Here is a 27,025-nt window from a genome sequence, read left to right as displayed (position 1 = left end):
TTGTACAGATCAATGACGCTATAAGTATTTTAGCCAGGCAAAAGAAGGTAATGAACTGAGACAAAAAGGTGTGAGAATCCTCATCTTTGGTATTGTAGCTGTTGAGGTTTCTGTTGCTCTGTTTCCATGTTCTTTTGAAAAACTGCATAGGCACAAATTAAAGACAATCTTCAACGTTAAGATTACCGAGTGAGTTGTCATGTGAAGCAGCAGCCATTGAGGCTCGTCTGTTGATTTGTGTCTCAACCCTTTCTTTCAAATCTGCTTCCAAAAAATAAAAAATAAAAAATAAGAGCGTCCCAAAAGGTCTGTTTGAACACAGTGTGTCTTCGGTGGTTTTGTTTCTTTCATTCTAGCGTGCTTTTTCTGTTGATGGTGATTTCCAGTGATTGGTGGAACCATTTACTCATTCAATGGGACAGTTCTGTTTGTTGCAGAAGTAGGTGCAGAAAAAAGTTTCTTTGGTTTCAATTAAGCAATTCATACAAAAGTCAGTCTCAAGTGTCTGTAAAGAGTCATCGAAGCTTTTGGCTTGCTCCGAACACCCCTTAGTGCCCACCTGGGGCCATTCACTGGTAAATATGCACATAGTGACCTTTGTAATCTCCCAGAGTTCTGTGGGCCCTCTTTCACTTGCTATGGGAAGGTGACCAACCAGAGCTGGCGTGGCGAAGTCACTGCCTGGATGTTTGGCTAATGTCATTGATGTAGCTGGTCTGCTCAGCCAGGTGGTGAGCCCAAGACAAGAGCCGAATGCCACTCGGAGTTACAGAGGTGCTCTGATCTCTAAAAGTAATCACAGTATTTGTAGGCTAGAAAATGGCAGGTAACAAATGTCTTTGGTTTGCAGTATTCTGCTTCTTTGGTGTGCTGTGTTCTCTCCAGGTTCTGCCGGCTGTATTATAAGGATGAATCAGCAATGGAAGAGAGTTAGGAAGAGACGACAGTAAGTGGCTTATTAAACTGTTTCTTTGTAGAAAACAATAGAGACATCCCAACTAATGGGATGGGATAGGGAACAACACGGATCAGCAAGAACAAGAATGAACCACAGTTGTAATGCACAAAGGAGGAACTGGGTGACTGGTAAATCAAGGGCACAGTAATGATCTAAAAAAATCTAGATCTTCTTAAATGATGCATTTGCTCCTGTACTGTAGCAGTTAAATTGGCCTCCTGAGTGTGCATCTGCGCAATGTACAAACAGAGTTTGTAACAACCTGCAAAATGTGCTTGAAGCCATATTCCCAATAATTCCCTAATGACTTCACAACAGTAAAGACTGATGTAAACGGCCTTGTCAAACTGGATGCGTTAAAACCAGAGCCTTCCTTATTTCTGTTTATCTTCGTTGTGCTTGATACTTGGAGCTCAAGTGAATTGACTTTTTTTTTTTTTTGACGGATCCAGAAGACCACATGAGATTTCCAGGAGGTAAAGAAAAGAAAAATCGTAAACTGAAATCAAAGTTTTCTAAACTATTCAATGAAAAGATGCCTGAGTTGGAAAACCATGTCCTTGGATTTTTTTTTATTGATTTCCATATTTAAAACTTGTGCTCAGTAATTACCATTCTGATTTTTTTTTTGTAATGTTATGGCTGAGAATTTTTAATGTACTGTGATATAAAGAGGCTAAGCACTTGGGGAGCAAATGAGGCCTTTCTTGTTAAATTCTTCTCTTAATGTAGTGTTTTGGAATCCTGTGTCTATGCTCAGGCCAAATATCCACTATGACTCTCGGGAAACTAGTGTTAGCAAGAGGTTGACAGGGCCTGAATAGGGCTATTGATGCTTACAGCTGCACTGAACTTGGTTGACATTGTGCTGTGATTAACTCACTCCAAGAAGGCCCCATTTGGATCTCTGGGATGCTTAGCATACTCAGAGGATAGTGTCTGGTTCAAAGAGATTAACTTTCAGCGTGCATTTGGACTCTGTAGCCATTTAAAATGAAACAAAAGAAAATGGACACCTGGCCTATGATTACAGCTAGATTAGAAGTTTCAAGAGAATTGTGCTTTCAAGTCACCAGTGAAGGGCCCCAGCTAAGAATCTGATGTCTTTGTGATTTGTTTTTTGGTTTTTTGGGTTTTTTGGTTTTGGTTTTGGTTTTGGTTTTTGGTTTTGGTTTTTGGTTTTATGTGTTGTCCTCATTTGGAGATGACGTGTGCCCAGGTGGAGAGTCCTTGCATCATGCTTTGGTACAAGTGCTGGAGGTGGATGAAGAACCCCCTGTGCCCAGGTCATCTTGCCATTTCTCCAGGCTGCGACGCCGGGCATTCATGAAGAAGTTACTGACAGTGGTCAGCTCCAGCCCAAGTTGCTGGGAAATGGTGATCTGCATCTCCTTCGAAGGGCGCTTATTCTCCTTGAAGATGGCGAAGAGTGTTCGGCGTTGGAGGTCCGTGAACACCAGGCGGGATTTCTTCTGCGAGTTGTTCCTGTCTTTGTTTGGTTCTTGCTCTTTTCGTTTGCATGCTTCAGGGGAAAGAAGAAAAGAAAAGGGAGAGGAGTCAGTGGTACTGGGAGGACCCAACAGGGAAGGCAAGCCATTGAAAACATGGACCAAGTCGTAGAGGGGATGGAAACTGTTCAGCTTTATTGAATGGATTGCCCACATGTCAATAGCAAGCCAACCCAGTTCATCTTGGTGATGGAGGATATCAGTTAGCAAGTGGGGATTGCAAGAAAGGAGAGCCATGGCTGCTTCACACAGTCTAGTATGGATGTGACTCAACTTGTTTCCTCTGTGCCTGCTTAACTCTGAAGTCAGCTGTGGTGAAAGAGGTGAAGAAGCCATGCACCAGAGGAGAACTGGTATGGGGGAGGAGGGTAGGGCCCTTTGCACATTCACCTTCTGGAACAGTTGGGCTGAAATCACTCTCTCCAGACACACAAAACAAGGCTTATAATTCACATGATTCCAGACATTGTGAACAGGATGGGAGTCAAGGTGATGAAATGAAGGCATCCTAATCAAAATGCTGCCCATCTAAACATTTGTAAAGCAAAACAGCAGCAGCAGCAGCAGCAACAACAACAACAACCAACAACAGCAAATCATGGGAAATTTGATTTAGTCAGTTCTATTTTGGACACTTTAAAGACAAGCCAATACCGGAAAACAGGTATGTGTGTCTGTGTGTGTGTTAGGTTGGGAGTTGGAAAAGAAACCAAAATCACAACAGCCTTTCGGGTCCTAGGTATGTTTATTACCATGTGCTTAGATGTGAGCAGGTACATGTGAATGAAATATGTGACCAGGACTTTACTTTATCCATCAGGATAAAATGCTCTCCCTAAGTCTGCATCCTCTTAGAAGGCAGTGACCAACTCTGTCTGATATGCCTAACTGACCCTTTGGAGCAGGGCTATAAGTTATACTTGGCACAATGGGGACAAATGATACCTTGATTCAGGAAATTAGTATTTTCCCTCTGAAACTTCACAAGCCAGACCATTATCTGCACTATCCTCAACATCATTAACTTCCTGACTCCTACAGAGCATCGCACTGAGCTCTTAGTACTCAATGGCTTTTCTAGTCCAAAGTCTTCCCCTAATCCTCCAAAAATGAACAAGGTTAGGTCATTATGGCAACACCCCACTTCTGCTACCAATTCGTCTTAGATTGTGTTCTATTGTTATGATGAAACCCCCTGACTAAAAGCAACTTAGGAAAAAAAGAGTTTTATTTACATCACTATCAGAAGCAGTGAAGGCAGGAAGTCAAGCAGGGTGGGAACCTAGAGGCAGAAGCTGATGCAGAGGCTAAAGAGGGATGCTGCTTATTGGCTTGCTCCTTATGTCTTGCTCAACCTGCTTTCTTATAGCACCTAGGACTAACTCCAGCTCAGGGATGGCACCATCCACAATGGGCTGGGCCCTCTCCCATAAATTACTAATGAAGAAAATACATTACAGCTGGATCTTATGGAGGCATTTTTCTCAGTTGAGGCTCTCTCCTTTCAGATGGCTTTAGGTTGTGCCAGGTTGATATAAAACTAGTCAGCACACACGGTTCTCATACTCATAAGGGGTAAATAACACAGCTCATAGCAGTCACAATGCTGAGACATGAAAACACAGGTTACCATGATTTGAGAGAGTCCTAAGCTTCCTGGGAGTGTTGCATAGCTTCAGTGGTGTTACCTGGGAAAGAACAGGGGGAGCTAGGTCGGGTAGCCTCTTCTACAGTCAAATTTCACTGGATACCTGACCCCTAGGATGGGACTGAGTGGTGAATAGATGCTTTTCTGCACATCTCAAAGCACTGATGTATGTATATGTGTGCCGAGTCCTTAGTCCAGGCCTTTCTGCACATTGTATTCTGAAGTGACTCACCAGTGTACTTGTGGGTTTAGGATCTGTTGTTATCTAGCTGCTTATATGCCCTTACCAAATTCATATGCTGAGATCCTAGTCAAGGGGGCAGCAATTAGGAGGGTAGGGTTGGGGAGAAGTGACTAGTTCACTTACAGTCCTTGTAAGTAGGACTAGTGTTCTTATAGGAGTGCTAGTGGGTGTATTCCAAATGTGTGGGGGAGGTTCTGCAATACCATCATCCATGAGCCAGGAAGCAGGTCCCTGTTCTTTTACTCCCCGGCCTCCAGAACTGAGTAAAATGAACTTCAGGATGATATTTTGCCATAGCAGCTGGAATGGACTGGAAGAGGATTTAGCTCAAGGACAACACTCATGAAGAAAGTATTCTGTAAACGGAAGCTTCCCTCACCTAACTTGAGGACACTATCTACGCTCCATACAGAAACAAAGAGGACTCACTCTGGAAGCAAATAAGACTTGACAGTATCCTCCAAGGGCAGCAGGAGTAGAGGGGCGTCTGGTGGGAAAACTGTTGGGGCATGTCAATTTTGGCAAAGATTTTCTTCCTGGTTTGTCTTTCTTTCATTAAGAAGAAAAAGGAGGAGGAGGAGGAAGAGGAAGAGGAAGGAGAGGGGGGAAGAAAGGGAAGAAAGAAAGAAAGAAAGAAAGAAAGAAAGAAAGAAAGAAAGAAAGAGGAAAGGAAAGGAAAGGAAAGGAAAGGAAAGGAAAGGAAAGGAAAGGAAAGGAAAGGAAAGGAAAGGAAGAAAGAAAGAAAGAAAGAAAGAAAGAAAGAAAGAAAATGTACCATGCCATCTTCCAAAAGTAAGGATATCCACACAAGAAATACTCTCTTGGAGGGCTTAGGATTTTCTCATGAGGGGATGTGATAAGAAGGCAGTTACAGAGACTTCCTGACACTCTGCCCTTGCACAGTTTCCCTTGCACACTTTTTTTGTGCACATCTGCCCCTACCCACACCACCAGGTTCTCACAATTTGTTGGATAATGTAGGCTCCCATCTGGCTGCCACAAGCTCATGGCGAGACTCTCATGTTATGTTTGAGTTCATCTGTCAAAGTGATTCTGCACTTCAGGGTGTGCCAGAGTCACCTGAAGAGCTCTTTACAAATACAGATGTGGATGCAACCTGGCTTTACAGGGGTGGGGAGCATTGGGATTCTGCATCATTCATTATTAGCTTTTAGATGATGCTGTCTCAGATGGTCCCCATGCCTCCAGTCTGAATCTTGTGTTCTAAAATCTTCCAGGAGCCCCTGCTTATGTTGAAAGCTCTGTGGCCAGAAGTACCTGGGTTCAAATTTTGAGTTCCACTTCTTTTTTTGCTTTGTTTTTTTTTTTTTCTTTTTTCTTTTTTCTTTTTTGGTTTTTTTTCGAGACAGGGTTTCTCTGTGTAGCCCTGGCTGTCCTGGAACTCACTCTGTAGACCAAGCTGGCCTAGAACTCAGAGATCCACCTGCTTCTGCCTCCCAAATGTTGGGATTAAAATTATGCCACCACCTATGTCCAGCTTGAGTTCTATTTCTAAGGCTTGGGACTGTAGAATCCCCTAACCTTTCAGGGTCCATGCCCTGGAGCCCAATAAAGAAACCACAACGCCAGTTTCCACTCACTGCACTACCCCAGCAACTCTGAGCTATAGATACCAGGCAGGATGATTGTCATCTTAAAAGGAGATAAGTGGACACCTAGGCAGTGAACTTGATGATCCTGAGACTGAGCTTCCTCCTCTCCTTCCACAGAACAGCGCCTGTTGCACAGGGAGGGGGTCTCTGTGGGGGAGGGGCAGTGGTTAGGACTCCTCTCCTGAGATTCAGACCGGTGCTGTGCTCCCCACAGGCTCTTCAGAGATGTGAGAAGCAATCTGCACCACCACATTGCCACTTCAGATCCTCAGACCCCAGCTCTGCCCCGACCTCCTTGGGGTGGAGTTTTCATCTGGAGGATTCATAATAAATATCGATGCACAATTATCACCTGATAAAATCTGAGCAAATAGCTTCCGTAAACATTGGCTAAAGTCCTCTGTCAACTCACCCTCCTCCGGATTAGTCACCAGCCCTCAGTTTTCATCCAGTATTGATCATCACCCTTCAGATAAGCCTCTGTTTGTGTTTTAGAAGGCTGATTACGCTGTGTGGGAGAAGCCTGCACTGGTTTGTCAGATTATATTTGGTGAGCTCCAGATAAGATAGATATTAGATTTATATGCTTAGAAAAATATTAAATGCTTAAAATGTTCAGCACCACACAGAAATAATAGACCAATACTTTCTTCCTTTTCCCTTCTGGTTGCTTTCTGAAGCCTCTGGATGCCGCACCAGCAAACAGAATGTTACAGCCTGGTCTTTGTCAATGGACAGCAAGTCCCAAAGGCCAGAAAAATGACGTAGCAGGACTGAACTTGCTCGGGGTATTAACAGCTGACAACTCATGATTCTAACTCACAAAGTCAGCTGGGCAGTGGCTCAGATGTGGAGCACATGTATTTGTGACATGGTCAGCCATAATTGAGACATGTATATCATGGCCCCGCCACCCAGTGCTCAGTAAACCTAGTAGAAGAGGGAGCAGAAAGACTATAAGAGCTGTAGCTTGAGGCAGGCTAGGGCCAAACTGTGTCTATGGACACAGCAAGACCACTGTCCTCATGAACTCCCAGCAACTGTTGGCGTCTGTACAATTTCAAGCCAGTCATGAATGGGAGAAGAGCTCATAACCCCCACCCCTGGCTGAGTAGCTATTGGCAGTTGATGGCTGCCAAGAGATGGACAGTCGGTTTTCTTCACGAGTGTGATAAGTTAGGCACGCTTCTGTGGATGGCCCCTCAACCATGCATTGTAGGGCATTGACTGGATTCCACTGATGAGCTATAAAAATGAAGACATGAACTTGGGAGAGGGATGAGAAAGAGAAAGAGACGTGGAAGGGACTGGAAGCAGGGACCAGGAAGGGGCATGATCAAAATACATCATATGAACATATTAAATTCTCAAAGAGTAAATTAAAATATGATGTTAAAATAAGCAAAAAAAAAAAAAAGTCAGTTGCTCAGAAACAGAATGAAATAAAGTTTTACTTGCTTTGAAAGTCTAAAAAAAAAAATCGACAGATGCAATGACCTGTGAACCCCAGTGCTCCTAAAACGAGCCACTGAGCCAACTCTCCCCAGAGACACAGGTCATCTGCAAATGGTTCAGGGATTGTTAAGATACTACATTCTACTGTCAATATATACCCATTTCTGAATGGCTAGGAAAGTGCCAAGTGGCTCTCGCCAACTCAGGAATGTGTCAGAGACCACAAATAAACAGCAGATGTTCACAGGCGGCCTTGATGGAGCCTTGCCACAGCCCAACATGCTGGTCAGTCCTATCGGGCTTCCAGCTGCCCGAGGGAAATTTTGTGATAGATAGTAGGTCCAATCTCATCCGGACTAACCGTATCCCTTCCTCCTCCTTCCTTCCCAAGAGAAGAAAGCAGGGGGAACATACAGTAACTGGACTTGGTGCTGGTGAGGCAAGTGTGAATCCAGGATGCTTCCAGCTGTTTGTGGCCCTGCCTCCTTCTGTGGATTGTAAGGGAGTCCCAGCTCATTTCTAGCTCAGAGACGGGAATAGTCATTTGGTTACCTACCATGAGGTGAGCTCCCCACGTCACCACACCTTTCCCCCCCTTTCCAGAAGGAATTCCATGGACTCAGATTGGTAATTTTGGACCAGGCCAGGCAGGGACAGACAAGAATCCACAGATCTGTCCATAGCCTGTGACTAACAGTAAAGGGCAACAGCCAAATAGCAACCTACAGTGGAAGGCTCATTGGCAGACGGAGTTTTTAACTATTTGTTTCTAAGGGAGTGTCTGATCCAGGCATAAGCCAAGTTTTATATCTCAACAAGTCAACTTACTTTTTACCTGGTCACTACCTTATTTGTCCAACAGGGATATTAATAAAACAAAGACACTGTAAATCTGGCTATGTGATACTTCCTCATAGCCAATCCTTCTTAACTAGGAGGGAGAGATAATTCTCTCCTGACTGATGCTCTTCTAGATATCTCCATTCTGACTCCCTATATAGCTGTATCTTATTTGCTTCAGGAGAGGCTGCTCATGGAATTCTGGGGTCTCAGTTGTCCTCTGATAATCAGATCTTTAGCTCTGCCCTTTGCTCACCATGGTCAACACGCGGGAATATGGCCATAGATCTGAGGCAGAGTTTATCAAAACAGAGATAATTTGTGAAGACATGAGGAGTACATTTGGGAGTGCATATACATTCGTGTGTGTGTGTGTGTGTGTGTGTGTGTGCGCGCGTGCGTGTTTAAAGCAGCGTCTAGCTGGTTCTAGAGGAAAGTGTAAGTGGGTGGGGTCATTCTGGTACCATACACTTCCTTGATTCATGATCTATCCAATAAGTTCAGTACCTTTAATTTCTTGGGCACTTAAACACTGTTTTGGTTCGCTTTAGTTTTAATAAAAGTTCCATGTAGCCCTGACTGGCCTGGAGATTGCTGTTTCAATAAGGCTATCATTGAACTTGGGGCGATCCTCCTGGCTCTGATACCTGAGTGCTGGGATTCTAAGCATGACTGGTCACCTGGACATCTTTTATATCCTGTAGCTTGGTCTTTGTCACACTCAAAGATCTTTAGGGTCCTTGTCTACTAAGAGTCTATCCATTTCATGAGGATGATAAGAAGCCCAGAAGATTGAGTACCAACGGAATCAGTTCCAAGATGTCCCCTTGGACTTTCTTTCCACACATTTTAGAGAGGAAGATAGAGTAGAGGTATGGATTCCCATTTACAGTTCTTTAAAGTTCAGCAGATCCTCTTTGTTGGGAGGTCAGCAAGCAGGCTTACCAACCCCCTCCTCAACCTCCCTAGTAGCTCCGTGAAGTAAAGAAACCTAAACCAAGGCTTCATACTGCCTGGATTTTGCACCTGGAATTCAGATCTCAAGTGAGTGCCCTTCTTGTACTGGGCTAGTACTGGCTGGTTTTGTGTGTCAACTTGATACAAGCTGGAGTTACTACAGAGAAAGGAGCCTCCCTTGAGGAAATGCCTCCACGAGATCCAGCTGTAAGGCATTTTCTCAATTAGTGATCAAGGGTAGGAGGGCCCATTGTAGGTGGTGCCATCCCTGGGCTGGTAGTCTTGGGTTCTATAAGCAAGCAAGCTGAGCAAGCCAGGGGAAGCAAGCCAGTAAGCAGCACCCCTCCATGGCCTCTGCATGAGCTCCTGCCTCCAGGTTCCTGCCCTCTGTGAGTTGTAATCCTGACATCCTTTGGTGATGAACAGCAGTATGGAAGTGTAAGCTGAATAAACCCTTTCCTCCCTACTTGCTTCTTGGTCATGATGTTTTTGTGCAGGAATAGAAACCCTAAAACGAGGCTGGTACTCTCTTTAAGCCTAGAGATCTGCAACAGAATTATTACTGTGAAATAATGATAGAACCCCTGCTCAGTGGCCTCATTAAACATTAAGAGATATTTTCATCTTTCCTACACTAGCAGCTTCAGGGGATGAGTGTTTAGGGAAATATACTGTCTTAGTGGAAGCTCATGAATTATTTGCTGGAGAGAGCAGCCTGAGCAAGTCCTGGCTACCAAGCCATAGCAGGATGAATGTGGTCCAAGGTATCCCAAAGTTTGGGGACCCTTGTTTGTCCCCTCATCCCTGATTTATATTTCTTCTAGACTTGTTTCTGCTTCCCTCCAGTTCTCAAATATGTTTTCTGGAATTGCCTTGTCCATCCTTGTCCTCCAAGAATCCAGCTGTCCTTTCTGTTCCTGCATCCGGCATCCTCTTCTTCCTCCTGCCTCCCTCTCCAGCTCAGGTGTCACCTCCACGTACCACACTGTTTCCTGTGTAGATCTGGTAACAGCCAGAATCTTCATAAATAGCTTTGCCTTTTAACCCTCTCCCCTCTGAAACCAGGAACACATGCACCAAAAAGAGGTTGTTACAGTTTGGATATAGTTTTAGTGTGTTCTGCCTTCCTAAGGGTTTTCAATGTGGAAGCTTGGTGCAGTGCACTGAGAGGCAACACCTGGTGGGAAGGCCTGAGGTTATTAAGGTGTGCCTCGAGAGCAATTAATGTAATTCTTGTAGAATTCCCATTGGTCTCACATGTTTCCCTCAAGCTTCCTGCCCCTCTATCTGATCTCTCTTTCCCCTGTCACTTGTCATAAAGTCTGTCATAGAGCCTTCTTCTCTACACTCTTCATCCTCATTAAAGCCACACTGACGCCAACACCACGTCACTGAACCTCCAGAAATTACATAAACGCACCCCTCTTCTTTGTAAAGTACCCAGCCTGAGGTTATTTCATCATAGCGAAGAAAACAGAGGTTACTACTGAGAGCTGAGATAAGGCCCTGGCTCCATCAGCAAAATGTGGTGTCAGCCAACGATACTCATGGCTGAGTGACAGGAGCTAGTCTGGTGGCTTGTGATTAAGGGCCTAGGCTTAGCACAATCAGACTGGATGAAAATTTGTCAAGGTTCTGAGAACTCTACCTACAAACTGAGGCTAGCTATAGGAGGAGATGGTGTGACTCAACTCCAGCAGTACTAGATCACTCCCAGCCAGCCCAGCAGATGACTGCAGAAGCTTGGGTAAGTCCAGTTGAGATCAGCCAAATGTGGCCTGGATCAGCAAAACAGTCAGGTCAACCCACAGAGTTCTGGACAGAAATAAATGCTGACTTATGCCACCGGCTTTGTGGTTATGTTATGCCACCTAATTGTGGTGAGAGACAGCAGACACTAAAGCCAAGAACAACCTTGGCCTTCCTGCTCATGGGGTGAGTCAAATGCAGGGGAGAAGCCTCATCTCAGAGCCAAGCCCTTTTCCAGTCCTTCACTATCTACTGTCAGCCTTACTTGCCTTGTGTACTGGGCACTCTGATGCCCACCACTCTAGATCATCCACAGGCCAGCTGTGGGTGGAGGAAATGACTTGGTCAGGAAAATGCCTACCATGCAAACATGGGAGCCTGAGTTTGGATCACCAGCTCCCAGGTAAGAAGTAGAGCACATTGGTGGTGTCTATTTCCCCACGGCCAGGAGGACAGAGACAGGACGATCCCTGAAGCTCATTGGCTAGCTGGCTTCGCTGAATCAATGAACTCCTGATTCAGTGAGAGTCCCTGTCTTAGGAACCAAGGTGAAAAGCAACCGACACTTGACAATAGCATCTGGCCTCCACACACGTGCTCACACACACACACACACGTGTTCACACACACACACACACTGACTGTTCCCCAACACACAAACAATGCTTGCTGTCACAGTAAGTACACAGATGTTCAGAATATGTGACTCTTCTTCCTCTTTCATAGAGAAAGGGGATTGTACTTTCAGGAGGTGAGGTTTAGAGTTCACAATCTGAAAGGCTGGAGAGACAGTTCTGTGATTAAAGACATTTGCAGTGCTGGAAGATGACCGTGTGAGACCACCCATGATGGCTCTAGGCACTCTCTTCTAGCTCCTGTGGGCACATATGATATACACTCAATATAGAGACATACATACACGTTTTCAAAAAACTACTTCCCATGTGCTCAATAGTACATGAACTTGTCACAGGGCTAAAGGTAAGTAAAAGTTTGTGGGTTCCGTCCCCCTTACTTTCTCACATAGGTCCCAGCCTCATGCAAAAGAAAAAAATAAGGCCATGATGCCCTCTTTTTTTCTTTTTTGCCTGTGTCAGGGGTCCTAAAAGGCTTTTGAGCACTGGTGTTTCCTAACATTACTAATTTACATTCAAATACATTCTATCTGGGATGGGTCTCTTTAGTCCCTAAGAAATAATGCAGCCACGCTAGATCCATCTTGCAATCAGTAAATACTCCCCTGATGAGTTCATTCTGATGGTCCAGCACAGAGGATAGAGATGGGGAGAAGAAACCCTCAAAGTCATGAGTCTGTCAGCGCCTGCAATTCTGTAGGTCTGAAGCTCACAGGAAAGGCCTTTTTGCCTTTTCAGCTGAAGAGCCTGAAGCTAGGGATTGTATAAAGGAGGGTGGGGGTGGGTACTGACCTTCAGCAAGGAGGCATATCCCATGAGAGGTCCAGGGAGACTGGGTTGGAAAACATCAATGGCAAAAAGTTCACCTTTGTACCACTGGTCTTATTCTTTGCAAAGGCTATGGGCTCTTGAGTAGAGAAGAAAGGAAATTAACTCTCTTCACTTCTCTGCTGTTAAGAGGTGACTCTTCAGGACTGACAGAATAGCAAGCTAACCCTTTCTTTGGATCTAATTTGCAGTCAAGAGTCTCTACAGGAAGAATAATAGGATCCCTTGCACTCAAACAAGGAAGCAGGCGGGACCCATACACTGTGCTGGTACATATTTAATGTTCACTCAGCCATCAGTGCTGGTAAATCGTAGTCCTGCAGGCTGCTTGGGCCAGCAGAGGGACGGGTGCCAGCACATTGCTAAAGGGACATGGGGGAAAGAGACTGACACACAAGAGACTTGGTCTCATGCTCCAATACATTCTGTTGACTACCGATGGCCAGATGAATTCATCTTGGTGGAGGAAGGACTAACTTTGGGGACAGGAAATTTGAAAATTATTATTCTGTTTCATTTTGTTCCATGAATTTAGGAAACTATAAATAGTTTTCAACTCTTCCCTGCCCGCCTGATTCCTGATTTGTCAATAAGCCACATTACCTCCCAGATGGTCATAGACTCGGTACTGTGAACTCAGTTCTTGAAAGCTAAACTCTTAACTTCACCTCAATGCTCTCCCATGGTCAGAGTCAGATGGGAAGCAAGTTGGCTTTGTCTCAAAGGAGAAAGCTGCTTTTCCTTAGAAACTCTGTCTCCACAGACCTTATGCCAATCCATTGAAGTGGTAGAGTCAGCCCTATCTAAAAAAAAAAAAAAAAAAAAAATCTATCTGGGATGCCAAGAGAAGAAATGATGTGCAACAACAACAACAACAAAAGGAATGGGGCATTCACAAGGCACTCATAATTGCTAGGCTCCTCTCTTCTCATATTCGTATCGTTGTGGATTTAAGCAAAACCTTGGGAAGAGAAGCCTCCAACATTAAGCCAAGCATCCTTGGCAAATGAACTTGTCCATATGCTAGGCTCAGAGCTACAGCTCAGCTTATCAGAGCAAATATAGTTGGGAGGAAAGAGGAGCCAGTAGGGAAGAGAGAGAGAAAAGAAAGCAAGAGAAGGAACATGGAAGCTAGAGAAGGAGGCTGAGGAGATGACTCAGTTAGGGAGGTTGTAATTACTCAGTCTGTAAGAGCCTGGCTCCCAGAACCCACATGAAAGTAAGCAAGACATACTGGTGCATACTTGCAATCCAGTCCCAGTGCTGAGGAGGCAGAGACAGGTAAGTTCCTGAGGCTTGTTGGCTAGCCAACCTAGACTACATTTGGAATCCTAGGCCAGTGGGAGACCCTGTCTCAAAAACAAGACAAATGGCACCTGAGGAATGCCACCCAAGGTTGACCTCTGGCTTTCAAATATATGCACACACATGTACATGTATATGTATGAACATTCTGGGGTCTAGGCAGAGGTTTGAGAGGCCAAAGAGGCTTGGTGCTGCCCACACATGTCTTCTCTGTGCTTTGAACATAGCCATTGACCCAGGGCACATTTCTTACTACGAAGGTGTTTTCAAGCTTCTCCTCACCTGATCTTTTGGAAAATATGGGTGCTAGATGATGAACAGCCTTCCTTCACATCCCAGAGTCTCTGCTTTCACATGAGTACTGGACAAGTTATAAGCAAGCCGGTCTCAATAAGCATCAAGGTAGGGGTGCACTGTCCATTCCTCATCCAACAAAAGGCAGACAGCCCCGGGACTGAGCTCAGTTCAAATGCCTCAGAGGCAGTCTTTGGATAAAACCAGCTCTATTTCCGTTCCTTACTTTTTGCTTTCAAGACAAAGTCACCGAAGGTCTGAGAATCATAAACCGAGAGAGCTCAGATGTCTGGCTCTCCACCAGCAGCCGGCTCCATTGGCACTTAGGAATCTTGCACTGAGAGAACGTATGCTTTCTGCTTCTGTTCTCCTTTTCAGTAGAAGCTTAGAGAGCAGAAACAATGAACATCAAACACCAGGCTGCTAAAGATAGATGGTCTAGCTTGGCTGATGAAACTGTGCCATTCAAAGACAGCGACGTTCAAAGACTTTACAGACTACAGGGATGAGTGAAGGAAACTAGAACTCCTAGAGGTGGCTCTGTTTACTTGGTCCTTGGGAATGGTTAAGAATGGAAGTGTTTTGAGAATCCCGCTGTCTTCCCATCAGATCCAACAAAGTTTTCTCATTTACCTACTATGACAAATCTTTGGAGAACCCGTTCTTAGAAATCACAATGGTTGACCATCCATTCTGCCCAGCAGAATACTGTCCTGAGGGGATCTCCAGCTCTCCACATAGCTAAAGATAGCCAGGGACAGTGCTCCTCTAAGCCACCCAGGAAACTAGGAGCTGCAAAAACAAGCAGGTGATTCTGGAGAGGAACATCTGATTTCAGATGGCTAGAAGACCCAGGGTAGGCTCAACCTCCCAGTAAAGTCATTTCCAAGACCAAAAGGAAAGCTGAAACTTCAACTGGAGTAAAAATTATAATGGGGAGAAGGGGAGGTGAGGGTATCAACATGGAAGGAGAAAGGAAGGAAGGTAAAATAACACCAAAGAGGTCTGAAAAGTCCACAATGAATCATAGCAGTACTATTTGCCATAAGTCTGTACACACACACACACACACACACACACACACAGAGGATGTTAGTCCCACTTGTTTTGATACTACTCTTCCAAGGACCATAGACTACCTAAAAATAATTAAAATATTAGACATGAGAAAACTCTTTTTGAATCTTTGGTCAAGGGAATAAAAAAGACTCTCAAAATGAAATAGTCTATCGCTGTTGCTCTTGATGGCCTCCCCAAGGTTGAAGATAAGTCTCTATTGCCAAAGACACCATGAATCATGAATTCTGGACACAAGATCCAGAGATCTGAGTTGGCTATGACTGGAAAGTCTCCTCCCCGAGGATGAGTTTCCATCATATCTGCAGGTTGCACGCAAACTTTCAAGGGATGGAAGCATCCAGTAGTCTTACCCTGTTGTGATGTCTATGAAGCACAATGATGACCAGAATGGCATGAGAACATCTGTAAGTGCCATAGTGGCACTCATGTCTTGGTGGTAACTAACAACTCTCTAATTAGACTTCAGGGCTGCTCAACAGGAAAGAAATCATACCTGGTACTGAAAACCTATCCTACCCCCAGGGCTAGCAAGGTCATAGAGGAGAACCTAAGACTTACACTTTACCAAACCAGCACAATCCCTAACTACATTTTAAATAGCTATCCTCAGAACCACAGGTAAATGTAGCTCTCTTCCCTCACCAAAGAAACTTCCCGTGACAGAGGAGATCATTAGAGGGAATCATAACTGATGAAAATACAGAGAACACATGATCACAGGCTGTCCAGCCCGAGTGGATGCATCTACAACACAATTCCTGCACCTAAGACCCAGGGACCATTGCAGAAGAAGAGGAGAAAGAGTAAAAGAGCCACAGAATCAGGAAAGCTGCTGAGGAAGACTGTGTCTTCTAGGAATAACAGTGAAGTGATACCCATGAAATCTCAACAATATGGCTGTCTAAACAAGACCCAAAGAAGTATGATACCAGTAGATATGCTAACATGAAAAATCTTATGGTACCCTACCTATAAACAAAGAACTATAGGTGTAGTGGAGAGCAGTTGAGGCTTGGCACTATGAGAAGCCAGGAAAAGCCATTGGTGAAGGTGCAGCCTCAGTGGCAGAAGGCCCAGGACTGAAGAGGTCATGCAAAGAAGTTGAGGCTTGGCACCATGAAGAGAGCCTGTGAGAGGCTCTTGGTCAAAGTGAAGCCCAGTTGCAGTAGAAGACCCCAGCATATTGGAGATGCCAGCACCATGGGATGACCACTGAGAGCAGCAGCAGCAGAGGAGTAGAGTCACCCAGAGCCTAGAGTACTACAGAGGGCAGAGCTGAAGAAATGATCCAAGCCCTTTGGAGGACCCCAAGGAGTTCATGTGTGGATCTCAGACATTGGAATAAGAAGCTATGAAGTTAAAGTTGCCTTGGAGACAACAACTCAAGATATTAGAGATGCCAGAGCTCTGGGATACCTGCAGAGGAAAGCTGCTAACGGAGTACAACCAGCTCAGGAGAAAGAAGTGTGTTGCAGTCAACAAACATGAAAGGAGCTGGAGTTCTGAAGAGCATGTTAATATCAGACATGGAGATGCAGAGTTTGGAGTTTCTTCAGCTGGTTTGTGGTCTTGCTTTGGTTCAGTATTTCCTAACTTTGGTTCAGTATTACCATTTTGGAATGGTAATGTATATCTTGTGATGCTGGAGGTATGTGATCTGCTTTTTGATTTTGATTTTATAGGGAATTACAGTTAAGGGCTTGGATGAATCTCAGAAGGGACTTTTAACATTGTTGAGACTGCTATAGACTATGGGGACCTTTGGAGTTGGACTAAGTGCATTTTGCATTATGCTATGGTTAAGTGTGTGCAGGTGTGCTTACATTTATGTATGTGTGCGCTTATAGAGTGTACGGCCCCCATAGACTCATGTGTTTGAACAAGCCTATGAGTGCCAGGGAGTGGAATGTGGTAGTCTGAATATGCTTGGCCCATGAGGAGTGGCACTGTTAGAAGGTATGGCCTTATTGGATGAGGTGTATCCTTGATAGAGGAAGTGTGTCACTACGGAGGCTTGGGAGGTCTCATGCACATGATTAAGTCTGATCAGTGTGATCCAGACCTTCCCCCTGGCTGCCTACAGAAGACAGTCTCTTTCTGGCTGCCTTTGGATCAACATGTAGAACTCTTGGCTCCTCTAGCACCACGTCTACCTGCAGGCTACCATGCTTCCTGCCATGATGATAATGGACTAAACCTCTAAAACTGTAAGCCAGCCCTCATTAAATGTGTTCCTTTATAAGAGTTGCCTTAGTCATGGTGTCTCTTCCAAGTCGTAGAAACCATAACTAAGACAATAGGCAACTAAGAAGTGGTGAATGTGGGAAAATAGACTTCTCTGGGGATTAGCCCCCTAACTGGTTATCTAACACCAAGTGATCAGGACTGAAATTATAAACACACAAGTAACACTAAACAGACTAAGCAGACTCTATTTATATATTTAGGGGTGTGTGTGCATGTGTGTTTATACTTATGTATGTCTGCTCTTATAGCATGCATGTGTGTGTGTGTGTGTACACTAAATAAATAAATGTTTAGAAACTGCAAGAAAATGAGGACTACAGGAGCAGCAGTGAGGCATCACGGATACAGTGCCACAGTGCTGAATTTTCACGCAGGTTAGATGGTTTTTCCTGTAGGAGCATTATCTGTGTTCCCTCCTTGAAAAGATAAATAGCTTGAAGATGTATTTCAGGTTACTAAGAGTCTAATGAGACGCTAAAGCTCAGGAATTTGATACTGTTCTCAAACAGTGGCTGGCCAGTGTGCATTGCGATGACCTCATCGTGAGCATCCTCGGGAGGTTTCCAACATCACAAAGCATGTTCTCTGGAAAAGTTATCCTAATAGCTGTCTAGGTGGGGAGGTGCGTGGATGGGGAGGTGCGTGGTCTCTCACGTCTCAATGGCATTTAAAGACAATGTCAGTACCAGTGTTTTCATTTATATGTGCATAACACAAATCTCAAAGCTTAACACTGACTGATTCAGATACATCAAATATGGAAAAAAAAATCTTGCCCTACAACAAAATCAGTAGGATATGCTTCATTGCTTTTAGGTGAGGCCACGACTATCCAGCACTGTTGGGAAAGTAGCCAAGTAGCCATTACAATGAAACAAATGAACAACAACAACAAAACCAAATGGGTAAGATGCTGAGATTTAGAAGGTAATGAAACCAGTTGGCGGCAGAAGCTAAACAGGTGCCCCTCTTTCTTGGACAGCTCTATCGGCCAATTATTGGAGCCACTACATGAGAGGCTGCTTATACTTAGTGATGCCAACATAAAGGGAATTAAGCAAATTACTTATAGTCATAGCAAGTAGCAAGCTGGGATAAAAGCTAGGGTAGTCTACAGCCAGGCATAGTGTTGAACACCTTTAATTCCAGCACCCAGGAGTCAGAAGAAGCAGGAGAATCTCTGTGAGTTCAAGGCCAATCTGGTCTACATAGTGAGTTCCAGGAGGGACAGGGCCACAGAGAGATCATGTGTCAAAAAATAAAAGGAAAAAAATTAAGAGAAATTAGGGTAATCTGATTCCAGACTCCTCGCACTTACAGCTAGCCTATATTCTTTCCAGACAGAAACATTACATCCATCATTACATGATAATCTCATTTTTAACCTAGAGAACCCCAAAACCCCTGAGACAGAGTATTGGAACTAATAAGGAAGTTCAATAAGATGACGAGTAACAAGATATACATAAAAAAAATCAACACTGGGGGGCTGGTGAGATGGCTCAGTGGGTAAGAGCACCCGACTGCTCTTCAGAAGGTCTAGAGTTCAAATCCCAGCAACCACATGGTGGCTCACAACCATCCGTAATGAGATCTGGCATCCTCTTCTGGTCTGTCTGAAGACAGCTACAGTGTATTTACATATAATAATAAATAAATAAATCTTAAAAAAATCAATACTGTATCTATATAAAAAATCTAAGAAAGAAAGGAAACTGTTAAAACTAATACAAGAATTAAAATATTTTCTTAGACTTAGTAGACAAAAGTCAATGGTATTTTGATATAATACTACACACAGAATATTAAAAAGTATTGAGTATCTGAGATAGGAAGCTGGGTCAGTGAGTAATGCACTTGCTATGCAAGTATAGGGATCAGAATTCGGATCCACAACACCCACATAAATGTCAGGCAGATGTGGCAGTCTACCTGTAGAGGTAGAAAAGGGGATGTGGGGGGGAGGGGGAGGTCACTGGATAGAGTAGCCAAGTCAGTGAGCTCAGAGTTCAAGTGAGAAAACCTCCCTCAGTATATAAGGTGGAATGAAATCAAACAAGACATTCTACTGCAGCCTCCATCCGTGCATATATGTGTATGCATACCTGAACACATGCACCCATACACATGTGTTTGCATGCATACCACAAACACATACATATGTAAAAAAAATACTATCTTACCTATAGTACAATCAAAACAAGTACATAGACTCAACCTAACACCAAGTACTGTACAGGTCTACAAGTCTCTGGCAGAAAATGTCCAGTTGCTTAGAGGAATTACAGAGTATCTAAATAACTGGAGTGGCAGATTTGGCACTGGCAAGAATTCAGTTCTGTCCATATTGGTCCAAAATACAATGCTGTCTCCAATCAGATCCCAGTGGCCTTTCATTCCTCTGTTCCTTTCTTCATTCTTGGCTGTCTTTGGAGTTTGATCAGCTAATTCTGAAATGTACAGGGGATGCTAAGCCACTTGTGGTGTCGCATGCCTTTGACCCTAGCACTTGGGAGGAAGAAGCAGGTGGATCTCTGTGGATTCAAGGCCAGCCTGGTCTACAGAGTGAGTACGGCCAGAGCTACATAGAGAAACCCAGTCTTGAAAAAAAATGCCCAGGATGGCCCAGCTGTTCTTCACAAAGCAGCATTGCATCAACTTCCCAGATACCCAGCCGCTCAGTAAGGTGCCACATGGGGAAAATATACAAGTCTAGCCGCACAGAACAGAAGCACAAGCACAAAGGGAGATTCAAACACACCAGGACCTGATTCAGGGCAAAATACACCTGTAAGCTCAGAGATTTTCCCATCTCATCGTGGGAGCACTAGGTTTACAGACGTGGGCTTTAATGTGAGCTCTGGATGTTCAATCTCAGACTCTTGGACTTACAGAGTAAATGCTTTACCTAATGAGTGTTTGCCCTGTGCCAGGCCAGGTATATTGTCTACCTCTTCTTCATTTCTTACACAAAACACAAGTTCTGTATGAATTACAAATCTTCATGTGAATACTGGGGGGGGGGGGGGGAGAGAGAGAGAGAGAGAGAGAGAGAGAGAGAGAGAGACTCAGAAAAGTAATACAGGATAATATATTATAATCCTGGGAAAGATCTCTTAAGACTCAGTAAGTATTAATTCAAAAGAAAATGATCTATTAGGACCCATTAAAATTAAAAACGTCTGTTTACTGGAGACTGTAATAAGACCAGAAAGAGAACCATGGATATTTGCCATACATGTTATTGGCAAAGGGCTTGGAGCCAGAATATATAAAGTCTACTGGAAATCAATAAGCAAAGCCCAGACATTCTAATATGAAAATAGGCAAGGGATCACAATAGGCCCTTCACAGAAGGAACCTGAATGTCCAATAAATATATAAAAAGTTACTAAAAAGTATTGCTAATCTAGGAATTACAAATTAAAGTGTCAATCACACACACACACACACACACACACACACACAAATGGCAAGAAATGTAAAAGTATTTCACCTTCAAGAGCTGCAAGGCTGGGTCTGTAGGGAGCTGACTGAACTCATGTTGGGAGAGCTTGACAGAATCTCACATGGGTGAATATATGTGGGCCCCATGTGGTCCACTCTTGGAAGGCTCCCCTTGAGCAGCTTGTGTTGGGCACAGGTTCACGCCCCTAGGGGCCCTCACCACATGTTCATGCCAATATCACTCCCAATTGCTACAAGTGCCAGCACTGCCATTCCCTTTTTGAAGCCTTTCTCTGTATTCAAAACTCTGCCTTGCCCATAGGCAAGACCAGGATGACCCTTCTAAAATTCCCCAGTCAGTGAATAATGAGGGCTACCAAGTGAACTTGCTTCCTTAGCTAGGACATCTCTGAAATGTGTGTGCATATATGTGTGCTTTCTTTTTCTTTCTTCCTTTCTTAAATAAATTTTATTACTTAGAAAAAAACACAAACACCGCACACCAAAATTCACCAGACCCAAAATGTAAATGTCCACAGTTCAGTGAATTTCTATACCATGCGAATGGGCGTTCAGAACAGAAGCTGTAGAGCTTCACATTAAATGTTACACTCAGTATCAAATATATTTTGTGCACTTACTCACCATCAAAACAAAACAAAAAAATCCATAATATGTGGTTTCTATGGGATGTTAGAGTGTCACTGAAGGTCGAGCTTCAGTTGCTGACGCTAGGAATGTATTTTATAAAACAGCTTTCCCTGGGCTTTCTGTCACCGTCCCAACCTTCTATTAATGCAGTGGTTCTCAACCTGTGGTAGCAACCACTTAAGGGATTGAATGACCTTTTCACAGGGGTCACATAGCCTACATATCAGATATTTACATTACAATTCACAACAAAAGCAAAACTATGGTTATGGAGTAGCAAAGAAAATAATTTTATGGCTGGGGGTCACTACAGCATGAAGAACTGTATTAAAGGATCTCAGCATTTGGAAAGTTGAGAAGCACTGTATGAATGTTTGCTAGGATCCCTTTCCAAATAGACTACTCATTGTTAAGTCCTGATTTCAGGGTCTTCTGAGGAAACGTAAAACTCCACTGAAATATATGGTATGTACGTTTAGGGGATACATGCATTTAGAGGACCCAGGGTGGTCCTGTTTATGATATGACTAGGAATGACCTAAGAGTTTGCCAATAGGAGAATGGTTCAGTTGTGGCATACTGGTTTGATGGGATGGCTTTGGTGAAAAGGGATAACTACCAATGAAACGACATGCAACGGCATAAAGATGCTTCAAAAATAACCTTGACACATAAACATCTATGTCAAGAAAATATACATGTGTAAGATTAATGTTAAGGGCTGGAGAGATGATGGCTCAGTGGTTAAGAGCACTGACTGCTCTTCCAGAGGTGCTGAGTTCAATTCCCAGCAACAGCATGGTGGCTCACACCCATCTGCAATGGGATCTGATGCCCTCTTCTGGTGTGTCTGAAGACAGCTATAGTACACTCATATACATAAAATAAATAAATGATTCCTTTAAAAGATTAATGTTAAAACTCAAAAAGGTAAATTATACTGGCTAGGGATACACACATGAGTGATAAGTGTCTTGAAACAAATCAGGAGGCAATACCCCTAAGCTGAGCTATTGAGGATGTTGTCTGTCTCTGAGGAGTTTTGATAAGGAACATCATGTATTCCCTCTAGAGTGCTGGCAATAGTCAGTCTGCTTTAGAATGCAAGCATGTATTTGTCTAAGTTGTATATCCATTTCCTCTGATATTCCTCTGTCTTGGAGGGAAGCTTGTAAAGGTACTGACTGTTAGCAAAGGTCAAACAACATAATGTCCTACGGAGAGGTAAAACATTTGCTCCTATAGGGAAGCTCCTGAAATTCAGGAAGTAATCAACACAGAGGCTCCTGGAAGTCCCTGAAACTGACCAGAAACACTAAGCTCCTCCCTCCGCAAGTATAGATAATTAACAAGGACAGCTGTGAGATACTCTAGGGTGAACTCTTTCTGGAAGAGGCTCAGACCAATTGAGCCACCTGGAAAGGACAGTTCCTAACTTGTTGAGCTGCCTGCAAGCTGCACAGTGTGGCTCCGTGTCTCAGCTTTTGTGAGCTCTTCCACACACTGGGGTGGGCCTTTGCTGATGTCACTCTGAGTCATTTCTGCTCCTCTAAGTAACCCCTTTCCTACACTCCAGTGAGTAACTCCAATAAAACTCACTGTTCACCAAGGTAGGATCTGGCGGTCTTCTCTCTTTGGTTTATCATTGATCCCTGCCTGGGGTAAGCAGGTATTTGTTCATGTCATCCTAGGAACAGTGCTCTGGAACTCTCTGGAAGAGTGGAAGGGTAAGGCAGACAAAGCAAAAAGAGAAACAAAAGATAGGAAGCAAAATAAGACCTGGCAGGGTTAGAGACACTTTTAGAAAAGGTCACTAAGGGCATGCTGCTGGCAGAGCAGCCAAAACACCCACAGGGCAGAGCAGATCTATGGGAATAGGCCTGAACATGTATGGGAACCTAACGTGTGATTGAGAGACATTTACAATACTAGGGAAGAAAATAATGGCCAGAAAGTAGTTCTGGACTGAGTTGTCCTCCATCTGAGAGGGAGGCTAGCTCCATCTCAACTTTATGATGCCCTGTCTCCCCATCCTCACGGCCTCTAATACTCTAGAAGTGTAACTCAAATAAACTCTTGTATAAGTTGCCTGGTCACGGTGATTTATCAAAGCCACAGGAAAGGAAGTAATAATAACACATTAGGTTCCATAAGATAGCATGGGACCATGTCCGATGGCAGACACTTATAATGCTAGCACCCTGAAGACCAAAGCAGGAGCATCTTGTGTTCATGAGTTCAGGGACTACAATAGAAAATTCTAGGACAGCCTGAGCTCATCTCAAAGAATCAAAACTAAAGTGAACAAAACCAATGACAACCTCAGTCAAACAACCAAAGCCAGTTTGCACGGGAGAAAACCTTTTTGCAAACTACAAAGGACTTCAATGCAGAACACACGAAGAACAAGAAAAATATTATTGAAAAGAAGTAGAGGCAAAGGATGGGAACAGGACACTGTCAAAAGGAAATGTATATGGCTGGAAAGTATGTGAGAATCTCCAGATTCACTAGAAGTAACAAAAAAAGAAAGAAAGAAAGAAAGAAAGAAAGAAAGAAAGAAAAGAAAACTCACAAGGAAACCACAAACTCTATTTTAACTCATTTACCGTGAAGAAGATAAAGGGTAAGTGTGGAAGGCCAGAGCATCTTGCCTCTTAGTGTCTACCATAGGCAGCATTTGCACTGGTACACATAAGGTTTATCAAGAAAAAGAACCCAAAGGATCAACAGCCTTATCCCTTGGTATGGTTGATCTGTACCTATAATCCCAGCACCCAGGAGGCTGAGGTAGGAGAACATGTTCCAGACAAGCCATGGCCAAACAAGAAGACTCTATCTCAAACAGGAACAATAGTAAAGGTTGTCCAGCTGCCCAGCAATACGAGGCTGATAAATGAAACGCCCAGTCTTATGTTATCCGGTGCTAAGGACTGAAACTGGAAGAGCCTCATTCTAAGTGGAAGCTGACAGACATTTTAAATGAAACCGAAGAGTCCTGGAACAAGGAGGCCTATGTGAACCCCTCATCAAAACAACACACACACACGCACACACTTGCATAATAAAATCTCTACAATGATACATAGGTAAATAAATGCCTGCCTAGATTGGCAGACTCCTTTACAGCCCAAACAGAGCTTACCTCAGAGAAGTAGTGTGGGAGAAAGAGATGGAGGGGAGCAGGCAAAGGGGACTTTACCATGACTTTTTGTGTTTTGCTGACTATTTATGTATTTTTACATGGACAAAGTTTTATTTTATTTTATTTTATGTGTATAAGTGTTTGGCCTGCCTGTATGTCTACGTACCATGTGCATGCAATGCCTGAAGACGTCACAAGAGGGCGCTGGAGCCCCTGGAACTGGAGTTCCAGGCAATCGTGAGCCACGGCAAGGGTGCTGGGAATTGAACTTGTCCTCTGGAAGAGCAGCAAATGCTCTTAACCACTGAGCCATCTCCCCAGACCCAACAACAAGATTTTAATGCATTGCCTAGGTAAACTGAAAGAAGACGAAGAATATTATAGCAGAACTTTCTTTTCTATTTTCTGAGTTTTAAAAATTGAGCACCCACTACAATATAATTACATTTTTCCTTATGTAAAATATATCATATATAACATAAAATTTGCCAACTTACACACACACACACACACACACAGTAGCATAGGCTGATTTGAAGACTTGATCTTACTCTCTCTGTCTACCAGTGCTAGGTTATAGGCCACAACACTAGGCTCTCATCTTCACCATTTTTAAGTACCTGTATGTAAATATCAGTGTTACCTGTGTGAACATTGTGCAGACTTTTTCATCCTGAAGAACAGAAACTCTAGTCCACTAAGCAATTCTGTTTTCCTTCCCCCACCACCCCCGCAACTACCATTCTATTTGTTCTCACTTTCTTACCTTCTGTTTTTTTGTTTTGTTTTGTTTTGTTTTTGTTTTTGTTTGTTTGTTTGTTTTGAGCAGGTTTTACATAGCCCAGGATGGCCTTGAACTTGCTATACAGTCAAAGAGAACCTTGAATTCCTGAATCATCCCGCTTTCACCTCCCAAGTGCTGAGACTACAGGCATTCACCACTCCACACCTGCTTTCTGCTTTCTGTTTCTGTGTGTACCACTCTAGACACTTTTTAGTAAAATCATACAGTATTTGTTTTCAGTAACTTCCTTATTATATCTTTAAGGCTCACCCATATCACACCATGAATCAGAACTAACTCTCTCTCTCTCTCTCTGTTTCTCTGTGTGTGTCTCTCTGTCTCTCTCATATATATATATATATATATATATATATATATATATATATATATGCTCTTGCTCTGTAACCCAGACTGGTCTGTAAGTCCCAATCCCCCAACCTCAGCTTTCTGAGTGAATACTGGAGTTATCAACACGTGCCACCATGCCTGGCACAATGCCCTTCCTTTCCAAGGCTAATAGTCCCATACATGTATGTGCTGTATGGTGTTTGCTTATTCATCTGCTGACGAATGCTAAAGCTCCACTCTTTGTCTATTGCAGTAAACATAGGTGTGTCATGTGTGTACAAGCATTTCCTGAGACCTTGTGTCCTGTTCTTTTCAAGTATGGATCTAGAGGTGCATTGCCAAACAAACTCTTCAAGCTACCATTCTGCTTCCACGGCAGTCTCGGCGCTTTCCATTCCTACTGGTGGTACCTAAGCCTCTGATCTCTCCACATCCTTTCCAACAGTTATTTTCTCCTTGATAGCAGCCTTGCTTATTAATAGGCCCCCTAAACATCTTACTAAAGGGACAAAACAGCAGAGCTTTGAGAAGGAAAAGTCTAGCATGGCCACATGCATGCTGAGTTCAAAGCATGAATGCCCGCCATCTTTCCTTAATCCACGCTGCAGAAGGAACCAACGTGATATTCATATGTCAAAGCTCCCTGGCTTCTCTTTCCCAGAGGCTCTGCTCCCCTCTGCCGTCCTGGATATTTTCCTAAGCATTAGGCCCTCACTGTTGGCTTCCCTTCTTCCTTCCCTCTCCCTGGACATCCACAGACCAGGGACCAGGGTGCAGCTGTAACCAGACCCCATCATAGCTGCTGGGCTGTGCAGGTGGATCAGAATTAATGGCATTAGGCGGTCACTCAGGGAATACAACTGTAATTACCCCTCGGATGCTCTTCTCCAGGATGACCACATGCAGAACACCGAGAGGGGAGAGAGGTAATGAATCATCAAGTGAATTAACTGGAAGCTGCCCTAATTAGCGTTGTAATCTTTCATGAAAACACAAATGAATATGAAATAATGTGGCCACGAAACCACCAGGACAATTAATGCTTCGCAGTAATTTGGGGTCAGGCAGGGATGCTGGAGGCTGTTTCCACAAGGCTGGAACGTTGACAACTCAGAGGCCATGGCTTCAAACTCTTACACAAGCAAATCAGTTGTTGTGTTAAGAAGAGCAACAGCTGTATTTTCTTTTTTCTTATTGGGATTGGAGGGCACGGAAACAAAGACTATGGTGTGAGCTCAAACAGGAGAAACTCAACACCAGCTGAAATGGAGTTAGCCTGTTCAGTAGAG

The 27,025-nt window shown here is 43.7% G+C and overlaps 1 protein-coding gene across 1 annotated transcript in view; it reads right to left on the bottom strand.

Moving 5' to 3' along the window:
* Nucleotides 1-2,084: 2,084 nt before the first annotated feature.
* Nucleotides 2,085-27,025, bottom strand: part of Onecut2 (one cut homeobox 2) — a 45,925-nt gene continuing 20,984 nt past the window's right edge. Inside the window, exon 2 of the mRNA XM_021151099.2 lies at nt 2,085-2,480. Coding sequence (XP_021006758.1) covers nt 2,194-2,480 — 287 coding nt within the window. The 3' untranslated portion in view covers nt 2,085-2,193. The remainder of the gene's footprint in view (nt 2,481-27,025) is intronic.

Source organism: Mus caroli, chromosome 18 (genome assembly GCF_900094665.2).
Source record: "Mus caroli chromosome 18, CAROLI_EIJ_v1.1, whole genome shotgun sequence".
Taxonomy (NCBI): Eukaryota; Metazoa; Chordata; class Mammalia; order Rodentia; family Muridae; genus Mus; species Mus caroli.
Note: the sequence above shows the minus strand (reverse complement) of the source record. Positions and strands in the feature narration are given on the sequence as shown.